Here is a 26,929-nt window from a genome sequence, read left to right as displayed (position 1 = left end):
TGGCTCTGCCAGCCAAACAAGCCAGGCACTCACTAACAGGGGCGGGGGGGGAGGGGAAAGGTGGGGAGGACTAGAACTAGAGTGGGCCTTACCTATAAGGCTATGAAATTGGTTACTTGGTTCCAAAATGCATTTTTAAAAATATTTCTTTATTTTTTAAATTTACTTAGGCTGCACCAGGTCTCAGTTGTGGCATGCAGTAGCTTTTAGTTGCAGCATGCGGGCTTCTTTAGTTGCAGCATGCGAACTCTTAGTTGTGGCACGCGTGCGGGATCTAGTTCCCTGACCGGGGATTAAACCCAGGCCCCCTGCACTGGGACCGCGGAGTCCTACCCAATCGACCACCAGGGAAGTCCCCCAAAATGTATTTTTAAGGTTCTCCTTTTCTGTCCTTGGGAACCTTTCCTGTGCAGCCCTCCCTGCCATATCCCTGGGGTTCAGGGATCCTCAGGCTCTCCCAAGGCTAACACAATAAGTGTCACTGTCAATTTGGGGCTGGCATTGGAAAGATGCCCAGTCTCTTCTAGCAACTGGGTCAGTGGAAGCCTGAGTGCAACCTACCTGTTACAGATTCCTGGTTGTAGGGGATACTGAGAGACAAATCTGAGAAGTGGTGGGACTTTCTGCTGTCTCCCTGCTGCGGGGGGTGGGGGGGGTGGTCCTTTGATTGTGTAATTGTGACAGATAATAAATACCTTCACGGCTCTGGATTCTTCTTGGTCACATAATTTTTTTTAACAATTCTCATCAATTTTACTTATCTCCAAATAAGATTTAAACTGTGGCTTTTCCAAACAGAATTATACAATTACCTATACATGCCATATAAACTACTGAGTTTAATACAAAAGTATGTCTCCACTGCTGACAAAGGAATAATTCAATCATGTGAAAATTCAGATGGTCTTTCTCTTTGCCACTCCCCGGACAGTGCCCTTACTCCCACTTTCCTGATTACCTACGTTCCTCCTTATACTCTGAGCAGACTCTGTTATGGCTCCCCAGAAGAACCCTAAAACTCTTCCACATTCCCATTTTATAAATGTCACAATCTCCTATGGTACTTCTTAGCCTTGATCGCCCTCAGGTTGAAAAAAAAATTACCTACAAATAAGTGCTAAAATGCTTTGTCCTCTAGATTTAGTCTGTGAAATACAGCACATCTAAAACAAAGGATATTTTTCCTTCCTCTGTATCCTATCCATATTGTTGCTATTAGAAATAAGTATATGGTGTTTTAGCTGGACAACAGAATCTCCCATATAGAAATCAAACATAGCTCCAGTTCTAATAGAAGAAAACTTGAATTAACAAGTTTAAAGACACGTAAACCCTACAGGTTTAAATTCTTATTTGAGCTCCCACCCCAGTAAGAAGGCTTCCTCACTGCCCTCCCATAAGTAGTTCTAAAGATGTTCTCCAATTTAGAAATAAGCTGTTTTTAAGCAACAGAAGAGCAAGGGCTAGGATTAAGCCTAAGTAAGGGTCAACATTTACAACTGTACAGGACGGCAGTACCTAAAGGCACTTACGTAAAAGTCATTCTTGGATTCTATTTACTAAGAATGGGAGAACAACCAAAAAAACCTACTAAACAACAAAGAGAAAAACCAAAAACTCATAAATCCATGAGAAGAGGTATCAAAATATGCCTCATAATTCACACAAATATGTGGAAAATAATGCTGAACTTATCCGATAAGTCCATAAAGTTACAAGTATTTTCACCACTCATTTTTTTCTCGGGTGAGTCCTATTTAAATGGCAAGAAAATTCTGGTAAGTTTTAAATCCCTTCTTTAAGTTAGTAACAGTCTCAGAAAAGCCTAAACTTTAGCTTTAAGTGCTATTTACCACTTCTAATTTTAGAGTTAATTTCTAAAACTTTTACTTAAAATGCAATTTTTTAAACCTCTCATTACCAACCCACTATTTCTGTGTACTCTTTAAATCCCACCAAATGAGACAGTATAATTACCAGAAAGTAAACAAGCACATTTCTTTAGGTAAACAACTGAGTATGCTATTTTACTGTGTTGGTCAGAAACAGCTGAAGTTTGTGAGGACTATAAATTTTCTATTGTATACAGACTATAGTTTTTTTTTGTAATTGAAGTATAATTGACATTCAATATCATATGATATTACTTTCAGGTATACATTATAGTAATTCAATATTCATATACATTTCAAAATGATCATCACCGTATCTAGTTACCATCCATCACCATACAAAGTTGTTACAGCACTACTTACTGTTTTCCCTATGCTATACATTACAACCCCGTGACTTACTTATTATATTTTAAATCTGGAACTCTGTACCCCTTAATCCCCTTCACCTATTTCACCTGCCCCCCAACCCACCTTCCCTCTGGCAACCACCTGTTTGTAGATTTTTAATTGTATATAGTATACTGACTATAAAATATTCTACCACCACCGAATTCTTTACATTCAAGAATAGTTCTCCTGGGACTTCCCTGGTGGTGCAGTGGTTAAGAATCCACCTCCCAATGCAGGGGGCCCGGGTTCGATCCCTGGTCAGGGAACTAGATTCCCACATGCATGCCACAACTAAGAGTTCGCATGTCACAACTAAGGAGCACGTGTGCCGCAACTAAAGGAGTTGGTGAGCTGCAACTAAGGAGCCCACCTACCTCAACTAAGACCCGGCACAACCAGAAATAAATTTAAAAAAAAAAAAGAAAAAAAAAGAGTAGTTCTCTGCTAAAGGTAATTTTGACAAAGAGAAATTCAACAATAAAAAGACAATCTAATTTTAATAGACATTTCTCCAAAGAAGATATACAAATGGCCAGTATACATGAGACGCTCAACATCATTAGTCATCAAGAAATGCAAATCAGGGGCTTCCCTGGTGGTGTAGTGGTTAAGAATCCGCCTGCCAATGCAGGGGACACGGGTTCAAGCCCTGGTCCGGGAAGATTCCACATGCCACACGGAGCAGCTAAGCCCGTGCACCACAACTACTGAGCCCATGCGCCACAACTACTGAAGCCCGCGTGCCTAGAGCCCATGCTCTTCAACAAGAGAAACCACCAGAGTGAGAAGCACGTGCACCGCAACGAAGAGTAGCCCCCGCTCACCGCAACTAGAGAAAGCCTATGCACAGCAAGGAAGACCCAATACAGCCAAAAATAAATTAAAAACAAAAAAAGAAATGCAAATCAAAACCACAAGCTACCTCGTCACACGAATGAATATGGCCATAAAAAAAAAAAAAAAGGAAAAACGGGGGGCTTCTCTAGTGGCGCAGTGGTTGAGAGTCCGCCTGTCGATACAGGGGACACGGGTTCGTGTCCCGGTCCGGGAAGATCCCACATGCCGTGGAGCGGCTGGGCCCGTGAGCCATGGCCGCTGAGCCTGCGTGTCTGGAGCCTGTGCTCCGCAACGGGAGAGACCACAACAGTGAGAGGCTCACGTAAAAAAAAAAAAAAAAAAAGGAAAAAAATCAAATGTTGAATATGTGGAGCAATTAGAACCTTCATACACTGCTGGTAGGAATGTCAAGTAGTACAGCCACTGCGGAAAACAGTTTGGCTGTTTCTCAAAAAAAAGTTAAACACAGAGTTATAAAAGGATCCAGCAATTCCACTCCTAGACATACACTCAAGAGAAATGAAAACAAATTTTCACAGAAAAACTTATATATGAATGTTCATAGCAGCATTATTTATAATAGTCAAATGGTTCTCTTCAAATGAATGGATAAACAAAATATGATATATCCATACAAAAGGATGGATAAGAATAAATCAACCTAACAACAACAAAAAAATGGCGGTAAAGTACTGATACGTGCTAAAACCTGGGTCAACCTTGAAAACATTATTATGCTAAGCAAAGGAGCCAGTCACAAAACGCCACATACTGTATGATTCCATTTATATAATGTCTCCAGAAACGGCAAATCCAAGAGAGACAGAAAGTAGACTGGTGGTTGCCAGGTGCTGAGGAAGGGAAGAAAGGGGAGTGACGGACTGCTAATAGTGTCATGTTTCTTTTGGGAGTGATTCAAATGTTCTGGAATTAGACAGTGGCAATGGTTGCAAAACCGTGTGAACACAGTAAAAATCACTTAATTGTACACTTTAAAAAGATGAATTTTATGGTATGTGGATTACACCTCAAAAAAAGAGTATTTTCTAAAACTGCAAATCTGTATAATGCACATTTCATTTAAAATGACACTGAAAATTGACTATTCCAAATCAGTATTTCCTTGCTAAATCAATGTCTATGTCCTTTAATGGGAGGGGATAGGTCCTGATCCCATAAATATCTCCAGAGCTTAACACGGAACACATATATATGAATGGATAAAAAGAAAAAAATAACACAATGAATTATAACCTCATCATGATTTTTAAAAAATTCCTTAATATTCTCCTTTCCTGAAAAGAAAAATATTAGGATCAAGAAATTAAAAGATAGTCTGACTAACAATCTGTTTTAAGAGCTGAGAATAAACATCATGATTTTTTTCTACTTTGTTTACCTAAAGATAACTTTAAAAACAAACAACCACTGGATTTAGACTATCCCCAACAGCAGCTCTCATGGCAGAGGGAAAAGATAAATGCAAATCCTCTTAACAGCAAAATGAAAACACAATTAAAAATCAAAATTCACCAAAGCAAAGTAATTAGAATAATGCTTTAAAAAGACAATGGCAATAAGAGGTGAAAAGTATACTACAGTAAATCTCCTCAGAAAGGCCAGCAGTTTGTAAAGCTTTCTATTTAAAGATGTTTGTGGTTATCACCGTTAACATACATAAATACAACTGATGAATATAATCTGGTTTGGAAGGAGAGAAAATATTCTAACTCAGTATTTATGTTAGTCCTTAGAAATGAGAGCAAATGCTACAAACTATGATCACCAATTTGATGGCTTTTCTTCTTTTTTTCACCTGAGGTCCAAATAACAAGTGAAGGCATACCATCCAGAGAGAAAAGAGGAAGGCAACATAGTAGCCACTCATCACCAACTCCAACTTTATTAAGAAGCCAAGGCACTAGGAGAAATAACTCCTCATCCATGAAGGCACTAAACTAGCCAACTATGGCTATGATAGTGGGCATTGTGAGATTTTTGGGTGGCACCAGAAAGCTGCCATCAACCTGCCAAGCCCTGGGATCCACATCTTACATCCAAGTATTTTCACTACTGATGGCTTCACCAAGGCACTGTCAAGTAAATGGTGCCCAGTGTTTTCTGTCACCTAGCTTCAGCAAAATCTACAGCCAAGAACCTTCCAGGTTAATGATAAGTGCCCCCCCCACCCCTTGCCATGCTTCATGATTTTATAAAGATTGGGGAAATAAGGAACAATCACATGGTTTTCAAATAGGTAAGTCTCTTTGTCCCTGAACATAATATGTTTTAAGAAGTAGCATCCAACTATGTACTAACCAATCCATGACTTGAGTCTCACCTCTTCTCCACTTTTTGGTTCCATAAGAAAACTCAGTTCTTAGTTCAGCGCTCCAGAACCCACTTGGAGAAGGAATTAAACGTCCCAGCAAAGACAAGTTGAACTGGAGACTAAACACCTGGCTTGTTCCCCTTGCCTCTGACAGGACAGTTCATCTTTTGTTTACAGAATAAACAATATGAAAATAGGAGCTAGATCAGATTCATTTTAAAATAGTTTACATAAAATCTAGTCCATGAGTGGTAAATACTGTTTGTGTTTTTAAAACCCTACATGTTGTCCTCTTCTAAGATACGTTAAAGCTCTAAAATATCATCATGAAAGCAAAAATGAACTCCTAATTATTCACCACTTAAAATGATACATTAAGCAACACTTTATGAAAAAAAAATTGTCCCAACAGAACGTGGACTACAACTGGCATCTATTCAATGGTTCTTTTAAATTTCAAGAACAATTTTTTACAATTATCTGTTCCTATTTATAAACTCACAACAGAACTGAAAGGATTTTGGACTTGGCATGCAGAACATTTCTAGTCTCCATTAAGATTTTATACACACATATACACACTAATACACACATATATATGTATGTGTAAATGTACACATATAAAGACATATATATAAAGATACATATATTTAAGATACATATATACCATACATACACATATATGTCTCTCCTAAAATCCTGACTGGTAAAACAATTATATAATGCAATATTAAAATTACAAAAGAAGTCAACCCTTTTAAATCAGTACAATGCAAGGCTATCATCAAACTACATGCCTATCTAGCAATATATTTAAATTAGTTTGATTTGTACAACTTTTCTGAAAAACAGCTGTACTGCAGAAAGAGTACTTAGAATGTAAATGCGGCAACTTCCCTGGTAGTCCAGTGGTTAAGACTCCACGCTCCCAATGCAGGGGGCCCGGGTTCGATCCCTGGTTAGGGAACTAGATCCCACATGCCACAACTAAGACCCAGTGCAGCCAAAAATAAAAGTAAATGCTATTAATGTAGATACATAACCTACAGGAATAGAATTAGATGTAAATATGTTGCGATTCATGCTTTCCATTCTCTCCATTGCCTTTTCTTCTGCAATAGCCCACAACAGCCTTCTTCATGGATAGTCAGAAATTTTAATGATTTCATTCAATGAAATTTTACCAGGCACTATTACATGCCACAATCACACCAATTTGACTATTACCCCTTAATATTCCTGAAAGAACACTTCCATTTTTTCATTAATTTACTAGAAAGACTGGTTGCTATTTTAAGCCAGAATAGTATTATTTAGGCTGATAATTTGGGATATTAAAAAGTTAACTTGATGAAATTTGTTAAATGATGCTTTATGTACAATTATTAAGATCAACATTTGTCAACATGGACAAAATAACTTTTCCATTAAATCTACTGACAGAAGCACTATTCCTATATACCATTATAATAAAATGCCAAAGGAAATTCTTTCTTAGGTACAGTTACTGGTTTCTTCTGGGCTCTACTTGTTTTTCATATGTCAGTATTTTCTACTCTGTGGTCAGCTTAGTGTTTGGGTCATCACAAGGGATGGCATGTTTTTATCAGCAAGTTCCTGCAGAAGTAGTACATATCCATCTTACAGCTCTTCAAGAGTGAACTATCAATTTCTTCATTTATCGTTAGCTTTTTTGTGCACAAGGACATGAAGATGTTCATCCACATGTGCTTCTCAAATTAAGAACTTTTATTCATTCAAAAGACCCTACTGAGAGAACGAAAAGACAACCCAGAATAGAAGACATACCTTCTGGACAAAGGACTCATATCCAGCATACATTAAAAAAAAACTTCTAAAAAGCCATAACAAAAAGGAAAACACAGAACTGAAAAATGGGCAAAAGTCTTGAATAGACACTTCACAAAAGAAGAGAGCCAAATGGCTGATAAACATATTTTAAAAGTGCTGCATTTCAATAGTCATCACAGAAATGCAAATTAAAACCACAGATAATAGTTAAAATAAAAAAGCAGAAAATACCAAATGTTGTTGAGGGTACATAACAACCAGAACTCTCGTACTGGGAATGTAAATTTGTAGAGCCACTTCAGAAAACTGTTTAGCAATATCTACTAAAGATGAATTCATACATACTGTATGACCCAGCAATTATACTCTAGTTATACATCCTGACAGAAACACACATGTTCACCAAAAGACACACCAGGATGTTCAAAGCAACAGTATTCATAAAATTGGAAACTACCCAAATGCCCATCAACAGCAGAATGGGTAACTAACTAAATTACAACTTCACACAATGGAATATTATACAACCATGTGAATGAATAAACTATAACAACACACAACAGCAAGGGTGAATCTCATAATGCTGAGCAACAGAAACCAGACACAAGAGCATTTACTGTACGATTACACTTATGTAAAGAGCAAAAGCAGGCAAGCCTAGTCTGCCAGCTGAGTGGTCACCCAGGGCAGGGGCACAACTGGAAGGGCACATGAAGGGAGCTTTTGGAGTGCTGGTAATGCTGTTGCTTGATCTGGGTACTAGTTAACGTGCATGTTCAGCTTGTGAAAATTCACTGAACTACAATACACATTTATGATTTGTGCATGCTTCTGTATGCAAATCATACTCACTAACAGTTCCAGAGGGGGAGAAAAGTAGACTGGCAGAGGATTCCTGAAACCGCGTCCCCCTAAAACTGAGTTCCCCTGCTCAGTTTATGATTAATCTCTCTCCAAAACTTTATTTCGTTTCTGGTTCTGTCCCTGTTCCTCTCAGGATTGAGGGCTATCAAAGAAAAGGGGGAAATGAATGAAACAGGACCCTGTGGGGCCTTCCCAGGTACAAAAGGCTCTTCTTGTCCTTTCTTTTTTTTTTTTAAATTTTATTTATTTATTTATTTATTTTTGCCTGTGTTGGGTCTTCGTTGTTGTGCGCGGGCTGTCTCTAGTTGCGGTGAGCGGGGACTATGGGCGGGGGCTACTCTTCGTTGCGGTGTGCGGCCTTCTCATTGCGGTGGCTTCTCTTGTTGCAGAGCACAGGCCCTAGGCGCACAGGCTTCAGTAGTTGTGGCTCGCGGGCCCTTAAGCACAGGCTCAGTAGCTGTGGCACACGGGATTAGCTGCTCTGCAGCATGTGGGATCTTCCCGGACCAGGGCTCGAACCCGTGTCCCTGTCCTTTGTTTCTTGTTTGCAGAAAGAAAGGCTTTAGTCTCCTAGGCTGCAACTACTGAAGCCTGCATGCTCTAGCACCCGCATGCTGCAACTACTGAGCCCACGTGCTGCAACTACTGAAGCCTGTGCACGTAGAGCCCGTGCTCCATAACAAGAGAAGCCTCCGCAATGAGAAGAGTAACCCCTGTTCTCCGCAACTAGAGAAAGCCCGCGTGCAGCAACAAAGACCCAACGCAGCCAAAAAAAAAAAAACCCTTGCCTGAAAGCCATCAGAGAGTTTGGGTCTTTCGAGCATAAGCTGCCCGGTTCTCCTTGCTTGGCACCTTCAAATAAACCCTTATTTTGCTGCAAATACCCGCTGCCAGAGTTTGGCTTTCTGTGCCACAGACACACGAGCCCTTGCTGGGTTAACAGTGTAGACTGTGAGCCCTCTGCAGACTGGGACCTTCATATGGTTCACTGCTGTATTCACCCCAGCACTTAACAGTGAGTGGCATATCATGGATACCTTATTAGCACATGTTGACTAAAGCAAGCATGGAGGTGTAGCTTTAACAGAAACCTACCTGAAGAAATGGCAGCTAACCTTAATGCCATCTTGACTTACTAGTTCACATTTATCTTAAGTATTCATGTTACTTTACAAATCACCAAATAATATAAGGCTAGGTATGGAGCCACATGCAGATGACTGCTATATCTGTGGAAGGGACAGTGATGATGATTCCATGAGTGATCAACAGCAGGTGGCATCCCCATCACTACTTCATGCTTCATAAAGTACTATGCATTACATACATCAACACTATGGTTCCAGAGTTACCTATTTTAAAAAGAAATGGTAACAAGAGTATAAGAAACACAAAAGAGAAACAGACCTCTCCAACCTTCAGCTCTTAGGAAATAAAACATTTAGCATAGAGTATTAGGTACAAATAGGTATTCAGTAAATGTTTGTGGTACATATGAAGGAAAATTGGTATTTTGATTGATCACACTAATTCCTAGAAAGTTTTCCCTTCTAAAAACTACCAATTGGCATATCCAAAAAATGGAATATTCTACATTAAAATGATAGTAAAGGGACTTCCCGGGTGGTCCAGTGGTTAAGAATCTGCCTTCCAATGCAGGGGGCATGGGTTCGATCCCTGGTCAGGGAACTAAGATCTCACATGCCACAGGGCAACTAAGGCCACACGCCACAACTACTGAGCTCACATGCCACAACCAGACAGAAGCCCGCGCACCGCAACTAAGACCCGACGCAGACAAAAATAAAGAAATATTTTTGAAAAATAAGCATGATTATAATTTCAAAAATAATAATAATAATAAGATGGTAAAGTCAAATGTACAGCCCCAGAAAGTGACAGACATGCCTAGAATCCAGAGACTCATGCTGACTGCAGCCTGCTTGGCTCTGCTAGCCCCAGGAGCTACAGAGCTCTCTCAGCTACGCTTGCTCACTATTATTAGTATTATATGATGATGATGATGATGCCTGGAATACAGCATACTGAGACAGAGATTACGGATGGTGAAAGGTATTCTATTCAAGAGGCTGCCTTAACTTCGGCCTGGTCATGAGGTCCCCTTCTCCTGCAAGAACGAGAACCAAGAGGAAGATTCATTAAGCATTTCATATCTGTCCCTTCACCCTATCAGAGAATGTTCCAATATGCAAGTGTATAATCGCTTGCATTTTATAATTAACACCACTCAAAGAACATGTCAGGCCATGACTGATGTTTTTTACCTCACTAAGTCTAAAGCTTACCAAAGAAAAGACCATCAAAAGAAGTAATTACAATCATAATTTTCCAGCTGAAGATTAAACACACACATCTGCCTCTTATACCTTCCAAAATCCTCTCAAATGTAAATGTTATTAAAGTTTTATTAAATTTGAGGCAAAAAAAATTCAAAATCGATTAACAGGAGACAAAGCAGCAATAAAATCCTGCAAGTTAGAAGCAGGAAGACAGGAAACAATGTACACAGCAGACCCAAGAAACCTGAATCCTAACCCAGAAAGCAGAAAAATCAACCTGTCTTGCACTGTACCCTCCAAAGGCTCAAGAATCAGTGGTAGCAGGTACCAGCGGAAATAAGAGTGAAAATTAGATTTAAAAGCAGAAAGGGAAGTTGGAGATCCAGTTATTCATTCATTCATTCATTTATGGCTGAGTTGGGTCTCTGTTGCTGCGCGCGAGCTTTCTCTAGTTGCAGTGAGCGGGGGCTACTCTTGGTTACAGGGTGTGCGCTTCTCATCGCGGTGGCTTCTCTTGTTGCGGAGCACAGGCTCTAGGTGCATAGGCTTCAGCAGCTGTGGCACGTGGGCTCAGTAGTTGTGGCTCACAGGCTTAGTTGCTCTGTGGCATGTGGGATCTTCCCGGACCAGGGCTCGAACCAGTGCCCCCTGCATTGGCAGACGGATTCTTAACCACTGCGCCACCAGGGAAGCCCGGAGACCCAGTTAAACAAACACAGCTCCCAGAATCCCCATTAGAAGACTCTCTCTTGAGAGACTGAGGTGGAGAGGTCTGGACTGGAGACACCAGAGCTTAGGAGAAAGAACAGCAGATCAGAAAAGAGTGATTAAGTGAGAGGTTTATGTACTAAACCTTGAGATATCCCAGTCTTCCTCCGCCAATCAGCTCCCAGAACAGTAACAGTCAGGCCTATTCTCTGGGGAAACTGACCAGCCCAAGAAGAAAGATTTGAAAACACTGTCACTCAAAGAAACAGCCTAGTTAGATTAGAAGGCAAGAAGCCCCCACAAGAAGTTCCATCAAGCATACTGAGCTTCCAAACTGCTTTACTGATTGTGTACTCTTAACCAAGCAGACAAAGATCACCACATACTTCTAACTAAAAGGTCATAAAAGACCAAAGCAAAGAGAATAAATGCAACACGGAGGAAAGAACTACGCAGGAAGGTGTAAACTTTAAAAAGAAAGAAAAAAACTTTCTGTAATCTCAGAGAAATAAGAGAAAAAAAATTAAAACCATAAAACGAGGACGGTGTGCTAAAATGGGGGGTAGGGACAATTAAAGAGTTTTTGAAAATTAAAAATAACATATTATTAAAATTTTATCAAAGAGTTAGAATATAAAATTGAGAATCTCTCATAGAAAGTAGAGAAAAACAGGTGAAAATATAAGAAGAGGTTAAAAAAAAATGTAAGGGACTTCCCTGGTGGTCCAATGGTTAAGACTCCGTGCTCCCAATGTATGGAGCCTGGGTTCGATCCCTGGTGGGGGAACTAGATCCCACGTGCTGCAATTCAGACACAGCGCAGCCAAATAGATAAATAAATAAAATTTTAAAAATTAAATAAACAACTTTAAAGAATCAGTACAAAAGATCCAAGGAGAGAAGGAAAAAAAAATTAAAGCAGAGAAAAAAAAATCAAACAAACACTTTCTAAAATTTTCCAGAACTAACGGACATGAGCTTCTAGACCAAAAGGACCCACTGAGTGCCTAGCACAACAGATGTAAACAGATCTACACCAAGGTACAGCATAGTGAAATTTAACAACACTGGGGACATAAAGAAGCTCCTAAAGGCTTCCAGAGAAACAGAGAAAGTAGGCCACATTTAAAGAATCAGACATCACAATTGGCTTCGGTCTTCCTAATAGTGGAACCTAGAAGGCAATGCAACAAATAGCTTTCAAAATTCTAAAGGAAAATGTTTCCAACCCAGAAGTCGAAGTAAGGGTGAAGATTAAAAAAAAAAGTTTAACCCACATGCATTCTTCCTCAGAAAGATACTGGAGTGTATGTTCCATGGATATGAGACAATAAACCAAGAAAAAAAGAGATGTGAATCAAGGGAAAGGGCTTCAATTTAAAAAGTTGGAAAAGGAAATCCCTAGGAAAACAACTAAACAGCAGACCTTGAGAACAGCCTTCTAGAACAAGTCAAAAAACCAGGAAAGAGCCACACACACCATCCCAACAATGAAATCAATAAAATACCTGATGTGTTTGAAAATATCAAAAAACTATTAAGAGGGGCTTCCCTGGTGGCGCAGTGGTTAAGAATCCACCTGCCAATGCAGGGGACACAGGTTCGAGCCCTGGTCTGGGAAGATCCCACATGCCACGGAGCAACTAAGCCCGTGCACCACAACTACTGAGCCTGAGCTCTAGAGCCTGCGAGCCACAGCTACTGACCCCACGAGCCACAACTACTGAAGCCCGTGCACCTAGAGCCCATGCTCCGCAACAAGAGAAGCCACCGCAATGAGAAGCCCACGCACCACAACAAAGAGTAGACCCCGCTCACCGCAACTAGAGAAAGCCCGCGCACAGCAACGAAGACCCGGCACATCCAATAAATAAATAAATAAATAAAATCTAAAAAAAAAAAAAACCCAAAACCATTAAGATTATTAAGTGAGAGTCTGAGAATGAATTCATGTTATAAGCAATTTATGATATATACTTAGAAAATTAGGCAAACAAAAGAATTTGTTGTTAACTTTAGAGAAAATAAGATACTGTCAGGCAAGGAAAATAACCACAGCATACAACATATTACTGTAAATACTGAATACTGATCTAACTACATTGTGGATATAACTATACTAGAAAAATGGAGAGACAGGAAATGGGAGTACATGCAGTTGTGGGAGGGTGGTAAAAGAGAGCTAAATCCTTAAATCTCCTAGTGGTAAGTCAATTAAAAAAACCCTGAAAACTGAAAAATCAAGAAGTAACACCCTATAAATGTTTTTTACCTTCACAGATAACAGCGAAACAGCAAAAGAAAGAGCTAAGAAGCAGGCAAGTAAGCAGGAGACTGCTGTTTTGGGTAATAAGCCTGTAAGATCTATCTGACTCTAACCTATATGTAAGTATAACTATCTGTAAGATATGAAAAATAAATTTTAAAAGATTAAAATGTGATTACAAAATGTGTCATGAAAGAGTAATCTCATATTCATGGGAAACTAACCTAACTGGGGGAGAGGGGAGGTACTCAAACTCCCCTTAGGACAGACTACCTTAACTGAGAGGGGAGCTGGGAAGAAGGGAGCATTCCAGGTAGAGGAAGCAGAGCAACAGGAGACCTCCTGGCCAGAGAAGGTGATGTATTCCACGAAGTGAAACAAGTTCCCCAGGGAAACAACAAATCATGAGAGTCCAACTCCACCCCTTCTCCCAAGTCCTGGTCTCCCCCATCTACCTCTTACCTAGCCTTCAAGGCCAGGCTCAAGTTACATCTTCTCAGAAGCTTCCTAAGAAGTCTCTGGAAGTAGGTGATCTCTTCCATCAAGATAATGCCTTTTATCTACTATCTTATTTTCTGAATTAATATTGTATCAATACCATAATACATTCCCATGGATTGAAGTCATTCAACAGGTATTTAGTGAATACTTAACTATATGCATCAAATTATGCTGGGTACTAAAAGTAAGGGAAAGAAGAAAAGGAAGGCAAGATGCGAAGGAACGAGGACAAACAAAGCAGCACTCTACAGGCACTTAGTCAACTTTTAATTAGGAAGGCCCGTGGCACATCCTTTTGCATTCCATAACATTTAAACACGCAAGCTGGCACTTCATAAATGCCTTATTACGTAGATTGCAGATGGCTCACAAGATGAAAAGTCTTTGATGAATGGAAGCTTGACACTTTAAAAACCAAGATACAAATTTGGGGGGAAAAAAGTGTACTCTATACATATAAGACAAGCATAAAAGTAACATTTTCATAATAATAAACAGCACACAGCGATTAAAAAAAATTTTTTTTTCTAAGATTCCTAGGCTCACAAGGAGAAAACTTGACAAAAATATAGAGAAGAAAATAAAAACCACCACAATCCCATCTTTCAGATATCCTTCCAGCCTTCTGGGGGAATACAAATCATCTTATAACCTTTTTCACTCACTACATGGTGGAATTTTCCTTCATTATTAAATATTCTTTTGTAATATCACTGTAGTATTTGAAAGTCAGTCTATATTTTTCTCATGGGAAAAAAAGTTCACTTCCTAGAAATAACTACAGCAGTAACTAGGTACTGCTAAATAACAGTTAAAGCAACCTGCTAAGAGAAATACAAAATCAGGGTTAGAAAGGTATATGATGGAAATTGCTGAGATCCTTTCAAACACAATTACAGATTCTTACTTAAATATTTTCACTAAAATGTGAAGTCCTAAATATAAAATGGCATTTGGATTACCTTAAACCTAACTGATATATAGAAAATAAGATATTTTAACCTTCCAAATAATGGTGAAGCTAATAAGCCAATAATTACCTTTCATGCCCAGCATAATTTGCCTTTTCTCCCCCTCGACTCAGCTAGTCATTTTGGCCAGAGCTGAATGGTGACAAGATGGCTGTAAAGCTTACAACATCACATAACTGTGATCACCTCAATTAACTCTCACCTAAAATGAAATTGGACCAATGTGCTTGAGAGCATTAATGCTACTCACCCTCACATGCATGACTGAGTAGAACTGATTTTAAGTATGTACACTCTAAAATACTATTACATCTGAAAATGCAATTCTGCTTCACAAGGACAAGTGTTGAAAGGAATCTCCTATCAACAATCAATCATGTGTAAGATCCTCAAGGCTGCAGATAACCCTCAATTCATACTTCTTATGCTATTTCTATAATAACATGAGCAGATTTTCCAAACTTGTGAAAATGCAACTGCTAAAAGCAGTGAATAAGAATACGAGAGGGGGCTTCCCTGGTGGCGCAGTGGTTGAGAGTCCGCCTGCCGATGCAGGGGACACGAGTTCGTGCCCCGGTCCGGGAAGATCCCACATGCCGCGGAGCGGCTGGGCCCGTGAGACATGGCCGCTGAGCCTGCGCGTCCGGAGCCTGCGCGTCCGGAGCCTGTGCTCCGCAACGGGAGAGGCCACAACAGTGAGAGGCCCGCGTACCGCAAAACAAAAAAAAACACGAGAAATCAAGAGCCAGTTTCTTTTAAAAAAGCTAAAAAAACTTTTAAAATTGGTATTTTCTTCCTTTTAAAAGATTACTGATTTTATTGTGAACCTAAAATTGCTCTTAAAAAGTTTATTTGAAAAAATTTTAAATTATTGATTAACTTTTCTGATTTCTAAAAGCATCATTAACTTTTTATTTATTTATCTATTTTTGGCTGCGTTGGGTCTTCGTTGCTGTGCGTGGGCTTTCTCTAGTTGCAGCGAGCGGGGCTACTCTTCGTTGGCGGTGTGCGGGCTTCTCATAGTGGTGGCCTCTCTTTGCTGTGGAGCACGGGCTCTAGGTGCGCGGTCTTCAGTAGTTCTGGCACGTGGGCTCAGCAGTTGTGGCTCGCGGGCTCTGGAGTGCAGGATCAGTAGTTGTGGCACACGGGCTTAGTTGCTCCGTGACATGTGGGATCTTTCCGGACCAGGGCTCGAACTTGTGTCCCCTGAATTGGCAGGCGGATTCTTAACCACTGTGCCACCAGGAAAGTCCCATATCATTAACTTTTTGTCATGATATACCATGTTTGTTTGAAGCTGACCAGAAGGGAAAGACCTACAAACAGAATGTTTTAACTAGTGGGAAATTACAAAACAGTACTCTGTACTCACCAGTGACTTATTCTTTTAAAACATAATATTAAGGAGATTTTTCTATTTTTTAAACCATGCATAATTTTTAAAAAATCTACTGGGCATATATATTTACTGACATCATTTTCAAAAATAATTATTCATCATAAAAGAAATTTGCTAAATCATCAATAGAATGCTGTCTCTTTGGATCAAAGCCACCAACTTCTATAAACAAAAACAATCAATCATAAAGCTGGAAGGAGACAAAATGATCTAATCTAACTACTACTTCATTTTATGAAAGGAGAAAATAAAGCTAGAAAGAGATTGAAGTTCTAGCCCACAGTCATATGACAACTACATACTTCATTGCAGAAGTCAGGCAATATATTACTGATTAGATGTTTTGATAAAGTCCTTCTTTGTTCTCCTGAATCAGTCTCTACTTAATGTCCAAATTGAGCCTTCCAGATACTGAAGTGTACATCACACCCTTCAAAAACTGCTTTTTAACACAAAGTTATATGAAAAGTTTGGACGTTATATCATAAAGCTCCTAAAATGAAAGCTTCAAAATACTAAGAACACTATATTCCTGACTACACAGCCCACAAAATTTCACCTAAATTTAACAAGGACAAAACAAATTTTTAAAATTAATAACAAAGTAAACAGCAAAATAAGCACTGAGTCCCATAGAGAAAGGATTGGTGGTGGTTAAAAGGACTTGAGTTTTACCTGTAGTGCTTTCAATTTTTATAGGATTGTAGTCATTGTTAATCAAATCTTAATGTTTACGATGAATCTGGGCGATACATACTATATGGGCATTATTTTATACTATTCCTGCAGTTTTTATTTACTTCCAAATAAAAAAAAATTTTAAGGAATTTTTTAAAAAGAAGCAAAACATGATTAGTGGAAAACTTGCAAAATAAGAATGAGAAATCACTCATCATTTTTCTTTAAAAGTAGTTTGAAAAACAAAAAGGATGCTATACATTTGTCAAAACCTATATTTGTCTAAACCTACAGAACTTTATAGCACAAGGGGTGAACATTAATGTATGTGAAATACAATAAAAAAATTTAATGTATGTGAAATAATGCATGAACTTTAATGTATGTGAAATTAAAAAAAAATGTTAGGTGGTTGGTGGTTCCCAGGATGGTATGCAGAATGTGACAAAACAATCTAACTGTATTATAAATTTATGAAACCACCTCATTAAAGAGGGTGAGAAGAAAAGGTGCTGACATAAGTACTTAAGTAACTTTGGAAATGAGTAGTCTTTGTAAGACTAAAGGCAAAAGAAACTGTACATATGCCCTGTCCTCTAGTTGATAAAACTGTTTCCCACAGGGGTGTAAGTTAACAATTCTGATACTGCTACACATGTACATTAGAACTGAAGTTAAATTAAGTAAATGGATGGCAGGTGGGAGGAGCCAGGTCTCTCACTGTTGGAGTAGAAGTTTAAAGATGAGAGAGAAGGAGGCTAGAGTGATCCATGTAGTAATGGATTAGAGTCAGTTTAATATAGATAGATGGTTACATATGAAATGTTTATGGATATACACACACACATATATTTCTTTACTCTGTCAGCCTAGAAGACCTAGAAGCAATGACACACCAGCAGCAATGAGCACAGATCTTGGTTTCTAACATCATTCTCCAATAAAAGGAACCAGGGTTCCTTGGAGAAATGGCTGATTCCAGGATGGCACAGAAAATATATGTGGTGAGCCTGGTGCCAAAAAGTAAGGAAGTGCTTTAAAAAACCACAAAGATGGAGCTCTGTCAAAGGGATACAAGTGCCTACTGAAAGAGATCCCAATGGCCAAAGCTGGAACAATTTGAGCAACAAAATAAAATAGTGTTGGCTTATAACCCAGAGTAAAATTAATGAGTTCATACTAGTATCACTGAATAAATAAATTAATGGAGAAGAGACAAATGTCCCATGCAGAAAAATTCCAATAATTTATGTAGATACACTGCCCCCAATGAGGTGATGGAACTTAACTCCCCAAACCTTAAGTATAGGCTGTGCATAGTGACCACATTGACTTCCTTCCAAAGAGCACAGTACAAAAGGGGGGAAAGAGTCATTTTACGTAGAGAGATCTGACAAACTCTACTTCAGCCAGATGATGAAGGTCAACATCAACAGTGGTAAGTCATGGGGACAGTACGCATTCTTGATATGACACGATGTAAAATGGCACTTTACCTCTGTGGTCTTCCTCCCTCCAACCCACAACTCTAGTCTAATCATGAGAAAAGCAACCAACAAATCCCTGGACTTCCCTGATGGCACAGTGGTTAAGAATCTGCCTGCCAATGCAGGGGACACAGGTTTGAGCCCTGGTCCGGGAAGATCCCACATGCTGTGGAGCAACTAAGCCTGTGTGCTACAACTACTGAGCCTGCGCTCTAGAGCCTGCGAGCCACAGCTACCGAGCCCGCGTGCTGCAACTACTGAAGCCCACGCACCTAGAGCTCGTGCTCCGCAACAAGAGAGGCCACCGCAATGAGAAGCCCGCGCACTGCAACGAAGAGTAGCCCACACTCGCTGCAACTAGAGGAAGCCCGTGCACAGCAACAAAGACTCAACAATAAAATAAAATTAATTAATTAATTAAAAATAAATTTAAAAAAATCCCAATTCAGGGACATCCTGCAAATAACTAATACTCCTCAAAACTGTAAAGGTCATCAAAAACATGGAAAACTTGAGAAACTGTCACAGCCAAGAGGAGCCTATGGAGATACGATGACCAAATGTAATGTGGAACAGAAAAAACACACAGATAAAAACTGAAAATCTGAATAAAGTATGGACTTCAGTTAATAACAACATATCAATACTGGTTCATTAATTGTCACAAATGTACCACACGAATATAAGATGTTAAAGGGTTAATTGGGTCTGGGGTATACAGAAACTGTACTATCTTCAATGTTTCTGAAAATCTAAAAACGTTACGAAAAGTAAAGTTTATTTTTAAATATTTAACACTTTTAACATTTTTTTTTTAAAAGGAAAGGAAGAAAGCCTGAAGAACGCACACCAAACTTGAGAAGCAGTTACCCCTCTGGGGAGAGACTAGAAGGGAAGTCAAGTTTTCCTTTACAAGTTACTGTTTGACTCCAGTATATAATGTATCTGTGTACTATTTTATCACAAGAAATGTTTAACATTTAATGCCACATTTAAACACTGAATGACAAATAAAATGAAATTGTTATTAAACAGAAACCCTCCCTAAACCTTTGTATGTCTATTCATAAATATCCAATCTCCAGAAAGACCTCCAAATCACATTCAAGCCTCTGATTTACTACTAACTGATATTATTGCAATACACAAATTTAACAGAGAAACTGTCAAAATTATACTAAATTGCTAGGGGAGAAGAAATATATAATACACGTGAAAGAAACTGCTTTAATCAGTAAGAAAATATTTCACTAGAAATGTTCTTAAATTGGATCAATATTCAGAGCTGGTATTTAGAACTTTTAATATAAATTGTGGTATTCAGAAAAAATGAGCCTGTTATAGAAGGATGTGCAAAGTGATGTCTGATAACACTCACTTTATTACTACACTTGGTGAAAGCAACAACATACACTGTAGTTCTATCTAGACAGCCACGAGAAGCAATTACAACTGGAATGTGTAAAATTCAACAGATTCAATACATGGTATTCATCAACTGCCTGGCACACTGGCAAAAATGACTTGAGACTAAAGATAAGATCACCAAGTTGATTCTCAGCAGTAATCTCTAATTAAAGTGTTAAAAGTTGCTTTAACTAAATGGGCATTATCCACTACTACAAGAATATGATTCCACTAAACGGCTGTACTTGTTCACAAAGATAATGTAAGAATAAATGATTAAGAAACCAAAGTAATTATTTTAAAGCCCTAAGAACAAGTAAATCAGAGAATGTCACTTGAATTTCTTCATCTTCCTTTTTTTTAAATTAACAAAATACAAAATTACTCTCATGGTAGGATTTATTTTATAATCGAATTTAATGTAATGTAATATAATTGGTGTCCAGGATAAAGTAATTTGAAGTTATATGCAGGCAAACCAGTGGGTGGCATCGGTTTAGATGATGCGAGGATTTCCTAGAGCACCTCATAGAGAGTGAGTCAAATACAATGGATAGCTGCAGATCTGCAGCTCCTGACACTCACAAATCCTGGTTCCACATTCATAACAAATTACAAAAGTGCTCTCATGACATATTTCCTCATGTGATAATGTCTGCTTAAAATATCACACCATTATCTTTTACACACAGAAATATTTATGGACAAAATGACATGATTTCTAGGATTGGCTCCAAAAAAATGGTAGAGAGTATAAATGAAAAAGATTAGCCATTTGTTTTGTTTGTTTGTTTTTTTATTTGGCTGTGTCGGTTCTTACTTGTGGCACGCGGGATCTTTGTTGTAGCATGCGAGATCTTTCGTTGAAGCGCGCGGGCTTCTCTCTAGTTGTGGTGTGCGGGCTTAGTTGCCCCGTGGCATGTGGGACCTTAGTTCCCCAACCAGGGATCGAACCTGCATCGCCTGCATTGGAAGGTGGATTCTTTTTTTTATTTTTTTAACGTCTTTATTGCAGTGTAATTGCTTTACAATGTTTTTGATTCCATATATGTGTTAGCATGCGGTATTTGTTTTTCTCTTTCTGACTTACTTCACTCTGTATGACAGTCTCTAGGTCCATCCACCTCACTGCAAATAACTCAATTTCGTTTCTTTTTTTGGCTGAGTAATACTCCATTGTATATGTGGAAGGCAGACTCTTAACCACTGGACCACCAGGGAAGTCCCAAGGTTAGCCATTTGTTGATAATTGTTGAAGCTGAGTGATGGGTACATAGGATTTATTACGCTAAATTTTTGTATATGTTTGAAATTTTCATAGTAAAAAGTTGAAAATGTACATAAAGAAGATGTGAGATACACACACAAACACATACACCATTATCTTCTTAATATATACATACAATGGAATATTACTCAGCCACAAAAAAGAATGAAATACTGCCATCTGCAGCAAGTGGGTGGACCTAGAGAATATTATGCTTAGTGAAATAAGTCAGAGAAAGACAAATACTGTATGATATCACTTATATGTGGAATGTAAAAATTAATACAAATGAATGTATATGCAAAACAAACAGACTCACAGATATAGAAAACAAATTTGTGGTTACCAAAGGGGAGAGGGAAGGAGGGAGGGACAAACTAGGGGTATGAGATTAACAGATACAAGCTACTACATATAAAATAGGTAAGCAACAAGAATATTCACATAAAAGGAATTATACCCAGTGTCTTGTAATAACCTATAATGGAGTATAATCTGCGAAAATACTGAATCACTATGTTGTACACCTGAAACTAACACAATATTGTAAATCGACTATACTTCAATTAAAAAAAAGAAATTATGCCTACAACTCAACAACAAAAAGCAAACAATTCAAAAATTTGAATTTTTGAATTTGCCCAATTCAAAAACTGGCAAAGGACTTGAATACACATTTTTCCAACGATATTCAAATGGCCAACAGGCACATAAAAAGATGCTCAATATCACTAATCATTAGGGAAATGCAAACCAAAATCATTATGAGATGCCACTTCACACCCATTAAGATGGTTTTATCAAAAACAAAACAGAAAATAACAAGTGTTGATGAGGATGTGACAAAACTGGAATCCCTATGCACTGCTGGTTGGAATATAAAATAGTGCATTTCTATGGAAAACAGTATGGCAGTTCCTCAAAAAATTAAAAATAGCAATACCATATGAATGAACAATTCTACAGATTGTTGGTTCATATGGTAAAACCTACAAATTATACAAATTCAACAATATATCCAAAAGAATTGAAAGCTGGGACTCTTTTGATACTTGTTCACCCATATTCACAGCAGCATTATTCACAATGGCCAAAAAGTAGATAAACAAAATATAGTATACACATACAATGGAATACTATTTAGCCTTAAAATGGAAGAAAATCCACAACATGGATGAACCTGGAGGACATTATGCTGAGTGAAATAAGCCAGACAGAAGGAACAAATACTATATGATTCCACTTATATGAGGTACTTAGAGTAATCAAAGTCATGGACAGAAAGCAGAATGTTGGCTGTCAGGGGCTTGGGAGGGAGAAATAGAGAGTTATTGTTTAAGGGGTATGGAGTTTCTGGAAGTGGATGGTGATGAAGACTGCCCAACAATATGAATGTACTTAATACCACTGAACTGGGACTTCCCTAGTAGACAGTGGTTGGTTAAGAATCCGCCTGCCAATACAGGGAACACGGGTTCGATCCCTGGTCCGGAAAGATCTCACATGCCGCGGAGCAACTAAGCCCGTGAGCTACAACGACTGAGCCTGCACTCTAGAGCCCACAAGCCACAACTACTGCAGCCTGCCGCCTAGAGCCCATGCTCTGCAATGAGAAGCCACCGCAATGAGAAGCCCGCGCACTGCCACGAACAGTAGTCCCCGCTCGCTGCAACTAAAGAAAGCCCGAGCGCAGCAACGAAGAACCAGTGCAGCCAAAAAACAAAAAACAACTACTGAACTAACTGTACACTTAAAAACAGTGTACAGTTAAAATGGTAAAACTTCATATATATTTTACCACAACTAAAAAAATTCTTCTAAGAAATAATTCTACCCATCTTCTCAGTATTTTTATAAAAGTCTTCTTTGATCACTGGCAATACAGGCCACAAATACACCAAATAACCTCAAAATCTTGACATGACATCCTAAGGGGCATTCTATGATATAATTATAATGTCTTCTGAAACTAAAAAAAATAAAAATAAAAAAATAAAACCACATGGGCACCACTCACTCCTTCCTCTAGGATCATGACGTCATCTAACACTTGAACATGAAAAAGTTTGGCCTGCCGGAGATGGAATTCTTTCCCTCATCTATCAAAACCTTCCTTCAGAATCCTGAAAGAACTTACCCAAAACTGCTTTACAATGTCACCAAACTACAATACAAACTTATTAGTGATGCCCACAAGCGAGCAACTTCTTTAGCAGACAGAGAGTCAGATCTAAAAGTAAACATTCTGCAGCCTTTTTTTTTTTTTTTGGCTGCACTGGGTCTTCATTGCAGTGCACGGGCTTCTTCTAGTTGTGGCGAGTGGGGGCTACTCTTCGTTGCGGTGCACGGGCTTCTCATTGCGGTGGCTTCTCTTGTGGAACACGCGCTCTAGGTGTGCGGGCTTCAGTAGTTGTGGCACGCGGGCTCAGTAGTTGTGGCTCGTGTGCTCTAGGGCACAGGCTCAGTATTTGTGGCGCACTGGCTTAGTTGTTCCGCGGCACGTGAGATCTTCCCAGACCAGGGCTCGAACCCGTGTCTCCTGCACTGGCAGGTGGATTCTTAACCATTGCGCCACCAGGGAAGCCCTCTGCAGTCTATTTTTAAGTCTATATGGCAGTGTCATCATTGCCTACTTTCAATGGATTTAAATCCAAATATCTCAAAACATTTCAGGAAGTATTTGGCAAAATGCACGATATAGCCAAAGATCTATTACAGTGAGGCAAAGAAGGCTTGAAATGGATGAACAGGGTAAACATCCTCAGAGAGATGAAAACACAACAGGTTTCTCAACACTGGGCCTACCTAGAGCTTCCTGAAACAGTGCTTCAGAATGTTTGGACACACAATCTCAGTTTCAAAATGCAAAAAGGGAAAAATAAAGCGACAGGAAACCTATGAGCCCAGCCTATCTGTATAGTCTGTGGTAATGCTAAGTTGTGCACATATTGCTCTACCAATCAAAAGGCCATAAAGGCAAAACCACTGTTTGCATTTATGAATGAATCATACAGTTTTCCATTACACTTACTTCACTAGAGGACCAGCTCAATTTGACTAACCAGATCAAACAGAAGTCAGAACGGCCCTTTGTGACAGCCAAAGAGTATCATGCTCCTATCAAGCTGCCTGGACAATTCAACATTCCATAATTCAAAAGCCTTTTAAATATGTCTATTCTCTGACCAAGCATTTACACGCCTAGAAATTTACACTACGGAAATGGTTGAAGATGTATATAAAAGAAACTTCAGTGACAGAAAAAAAATTATAAACACCCTTAGGGACCAACAATAGCCAATTGATTAAATTATGGTTCAGCTATACAACTGCATGCTCTGCAGACATTAAAATATGAACCCATTTTATTATATAGCTATATTGTGTGCCTTTGTACATATATGTGCACAATACATACACGTGCAAATCTGTGAATGCACATGTATTTGAGAACATGTGGGTATGTAAACATACATGTGCACATATGCACAAAGTGTGTGCAAGTATAATCAGGGGCCCTTGGAACTGCACGTATGTACAAAGATGTGCCTGTATATGTATGTATGGGTACATAAAAGAATACATATGCACATGTATATATCTGCGAATGCATATGCTTATATTTGGGCCATAAGCCTGTGTTTTAAGTAGGTGAGCATGTATTTATCCTTGTAATCACTGCTTAGAAGCTGTGACCTTGAGCAACTTACTGAGCCTCTAGGGAGTCTTGACTTGTCATCTATACAATACCAAACCCTGCCTTGAAGGGGTTTTGTGAGGATTAAGTTTAATAATGGATATAAAGCACTCAGTACCATGACTGGCACATAATAAATGCTCAATCAATATTAACTTTCCTTATCTGTACATGTACACACTCATGTATACTTACACAGCTATGAGTCCACAAGAATACACAAAATATTAACTTTGGTTATCTATATGTGATAGGTTTTTGGTGTGGGGTTTTGGGGTTTTTTGGCTTTCATATTTCACAATTTTTCTAGGAAGATTAGGTCTTTCTTTCATTCTTTTTTTTTTTTGAAGATTTCTTCAAAATAATAAGTTTTAAAAAAGTAAAAACGATGGCCTGTCCTTAACATACCTCTGTTCTGCATATTAAAAGCTATTAAACACTACGCTGAGAAATACGTAATTTTGTTACTCCACCAAATTTTTTGTATTCTAGCGTTATGTCAGCATTACCTAATAGCTCAGGAAGATGGCAGCACAAAGAAAAGCCACAGCTTTTTGCTTCTTTGCCTTATCCAAGGCAGGATGAAAAGAATGAATTAAATCACACGATGGGGTACATGCGATTTGTGAACACCTTGGTGACAGTTAAGTGATACCTGTCAATCATATTTTACTAAAACAGGGAGGAACCCAGGGCCTTGCCCAAGGTCATACAAAAAAGCATGTACCCCAGGCTGTGAGAGATCTAAGGACTAGACTGCATTGCCACAATTTGGGCGTGCTTATGAAACCAAAAAGCTAAATTCTTAAAATCAGTCATATCAGGAGTCGGACTGTAGGAGGGAGGAAATTACAACAGAGGGCTGACGACAGCAAAACAACCCAGTAACTGGCCCCACCAGGGTTAATCTACATGTTTTAATCATACTGGTTTTCCTCACTCCTAAAATATAAAACTGTAGATCATCTATGATAGGACATTTAATTTCATAAAAGCACGATTGCCATTTGTATGCAAATTATAGTGAAAGCATCTGAAACAAAATGTAAGCAGTTACCTGCAGTTCCAATCAACATCAGTTACCAGCTGGCTCAGTTGTCACAATTACGATGTCTTAGATTGAATACCTCTAAAAACCCTGCAAAATGTCTTCCCGAATTTCCGAGGGAAACCCGGCTACAGACAGGCGAGTAAAACAAGCAGCTGTTTTCCCTAGGGCCTCAATTTATAAATCGTACCCGAGATAATAATCCAATCATCTCCTATACATTTTCTCCCCAGCTATGCTATTCAATCTCTTTAAACGTCATTTCCAATCTCTGAAAACACACACTCAGGCACACGCCCTGCAGCCTGCGACGTAGCTCGACATTATAGGGACATCGTCAGTTAATCGCCTTTTCCAAATCTACTGCGAACTGCAGACTTATTCGTCTCATTTTGACTTTTGTCTTAAAACGCAAGCGAGGGGGATGGGTTTCGACGAGCAGACTAGGCTCTGAAACCCTGAGTAATCGCATCTCGCTGCGGAGAGCTGTCGGCAGCAGTAGCAGCGATTTTAATCTTTCATCTCCACCCAATTTCCTTTCCCATCTCACGCTTTTTTTTTCTTTCTTTCCAGTGACATCAAATTCAAGGTGGAAAAAGGAAAACTGAATGCACCCTGGTCGACGCCTCCGGAGGGTCGCGGATTCCGACCCGGGGACCCGCCCGCCGTGGGAAATGCGAGAAACACTGCGGGGCGGAGGTTTTTCCACTGCCCGAGTCCCGGCCCGGGTGGCGGAGGGACAGGCCCAGCTCGCGGCCGCCTCGAATTCGAGCCCGGGGCCCGCCCGGCCCGCCCAGGCCCAGCGCGGCCTGCCAAGCCGCGGCATCGAGTTGTCCACAGGCGGGGCCGGAGAGGAGGCCTGAAGCGGCCAGCGGGTAGGGCAGGGCCGGGGAGACACTGGGCGCTGCTTACCTGCTGGTACCGGCTGCCGCAGGCCGGCTCCACCGCCGCCAGCGCCGCCAACGCCAACGCCATGGCGCAGCCGGCCGCAGGGAAGGAGGGCGAGCGAGCGAGCTGAAGGTGCGCGGGCGCTGCGGCCTGGGGGCGCCGGGAGGCCGACGGGGACGCGC

General features: G+C 39.5%; 1 protein-coding gene across 1 annotated transcript in view; it reads right to left on the bottom strand.

The window, feature by feature from the left end:
- Positions 1-26,923, bottom strand: part of NDFIP1 (Nedd4 family interacting protein 1) — a 51,127-nt gene extending 24,204 nt beyond the window's left edge. Inside the window, exon 1 of the mRNA XM_024752414.1 lies at positions 26,772-26,923. Within this exon, the coding sequence (XP_024608182.1) occupies positions 26,772-26,834 (63 nt within the window). The 5' untranslated portion in view covers positions 26,835-26,923. The remainder of the gene's footprint in view (positions 1-26,771) is intronic.
- Between the last annotated feature and the right edge of the window lie 6 nt (positions 26,924-26,929).

This window comes from Neophocaena asiaeorientalis, unplaced genomic scaffold, assembly GCF_003031525.2.
Source record: "Neophocaena asiaeorientalis asiaeorientalis breed wild unplaced genomic scaffold, Neophocaena_asiaeorientalis_V1.1 scaffold204, whole genome shotgun sequence".
NCBI classification, from domain to species: Eukaryota; Metazoa; Chordata; class Mammalia; order Artiodactyla; family Phocoenidae; genus Neophocaena; species Neophocaena asiaeorientalis.
Note: the sequence above shows the minus strand (reverse complement) of the source record. Positions and strands in the feature narration are given on the sequence as shown.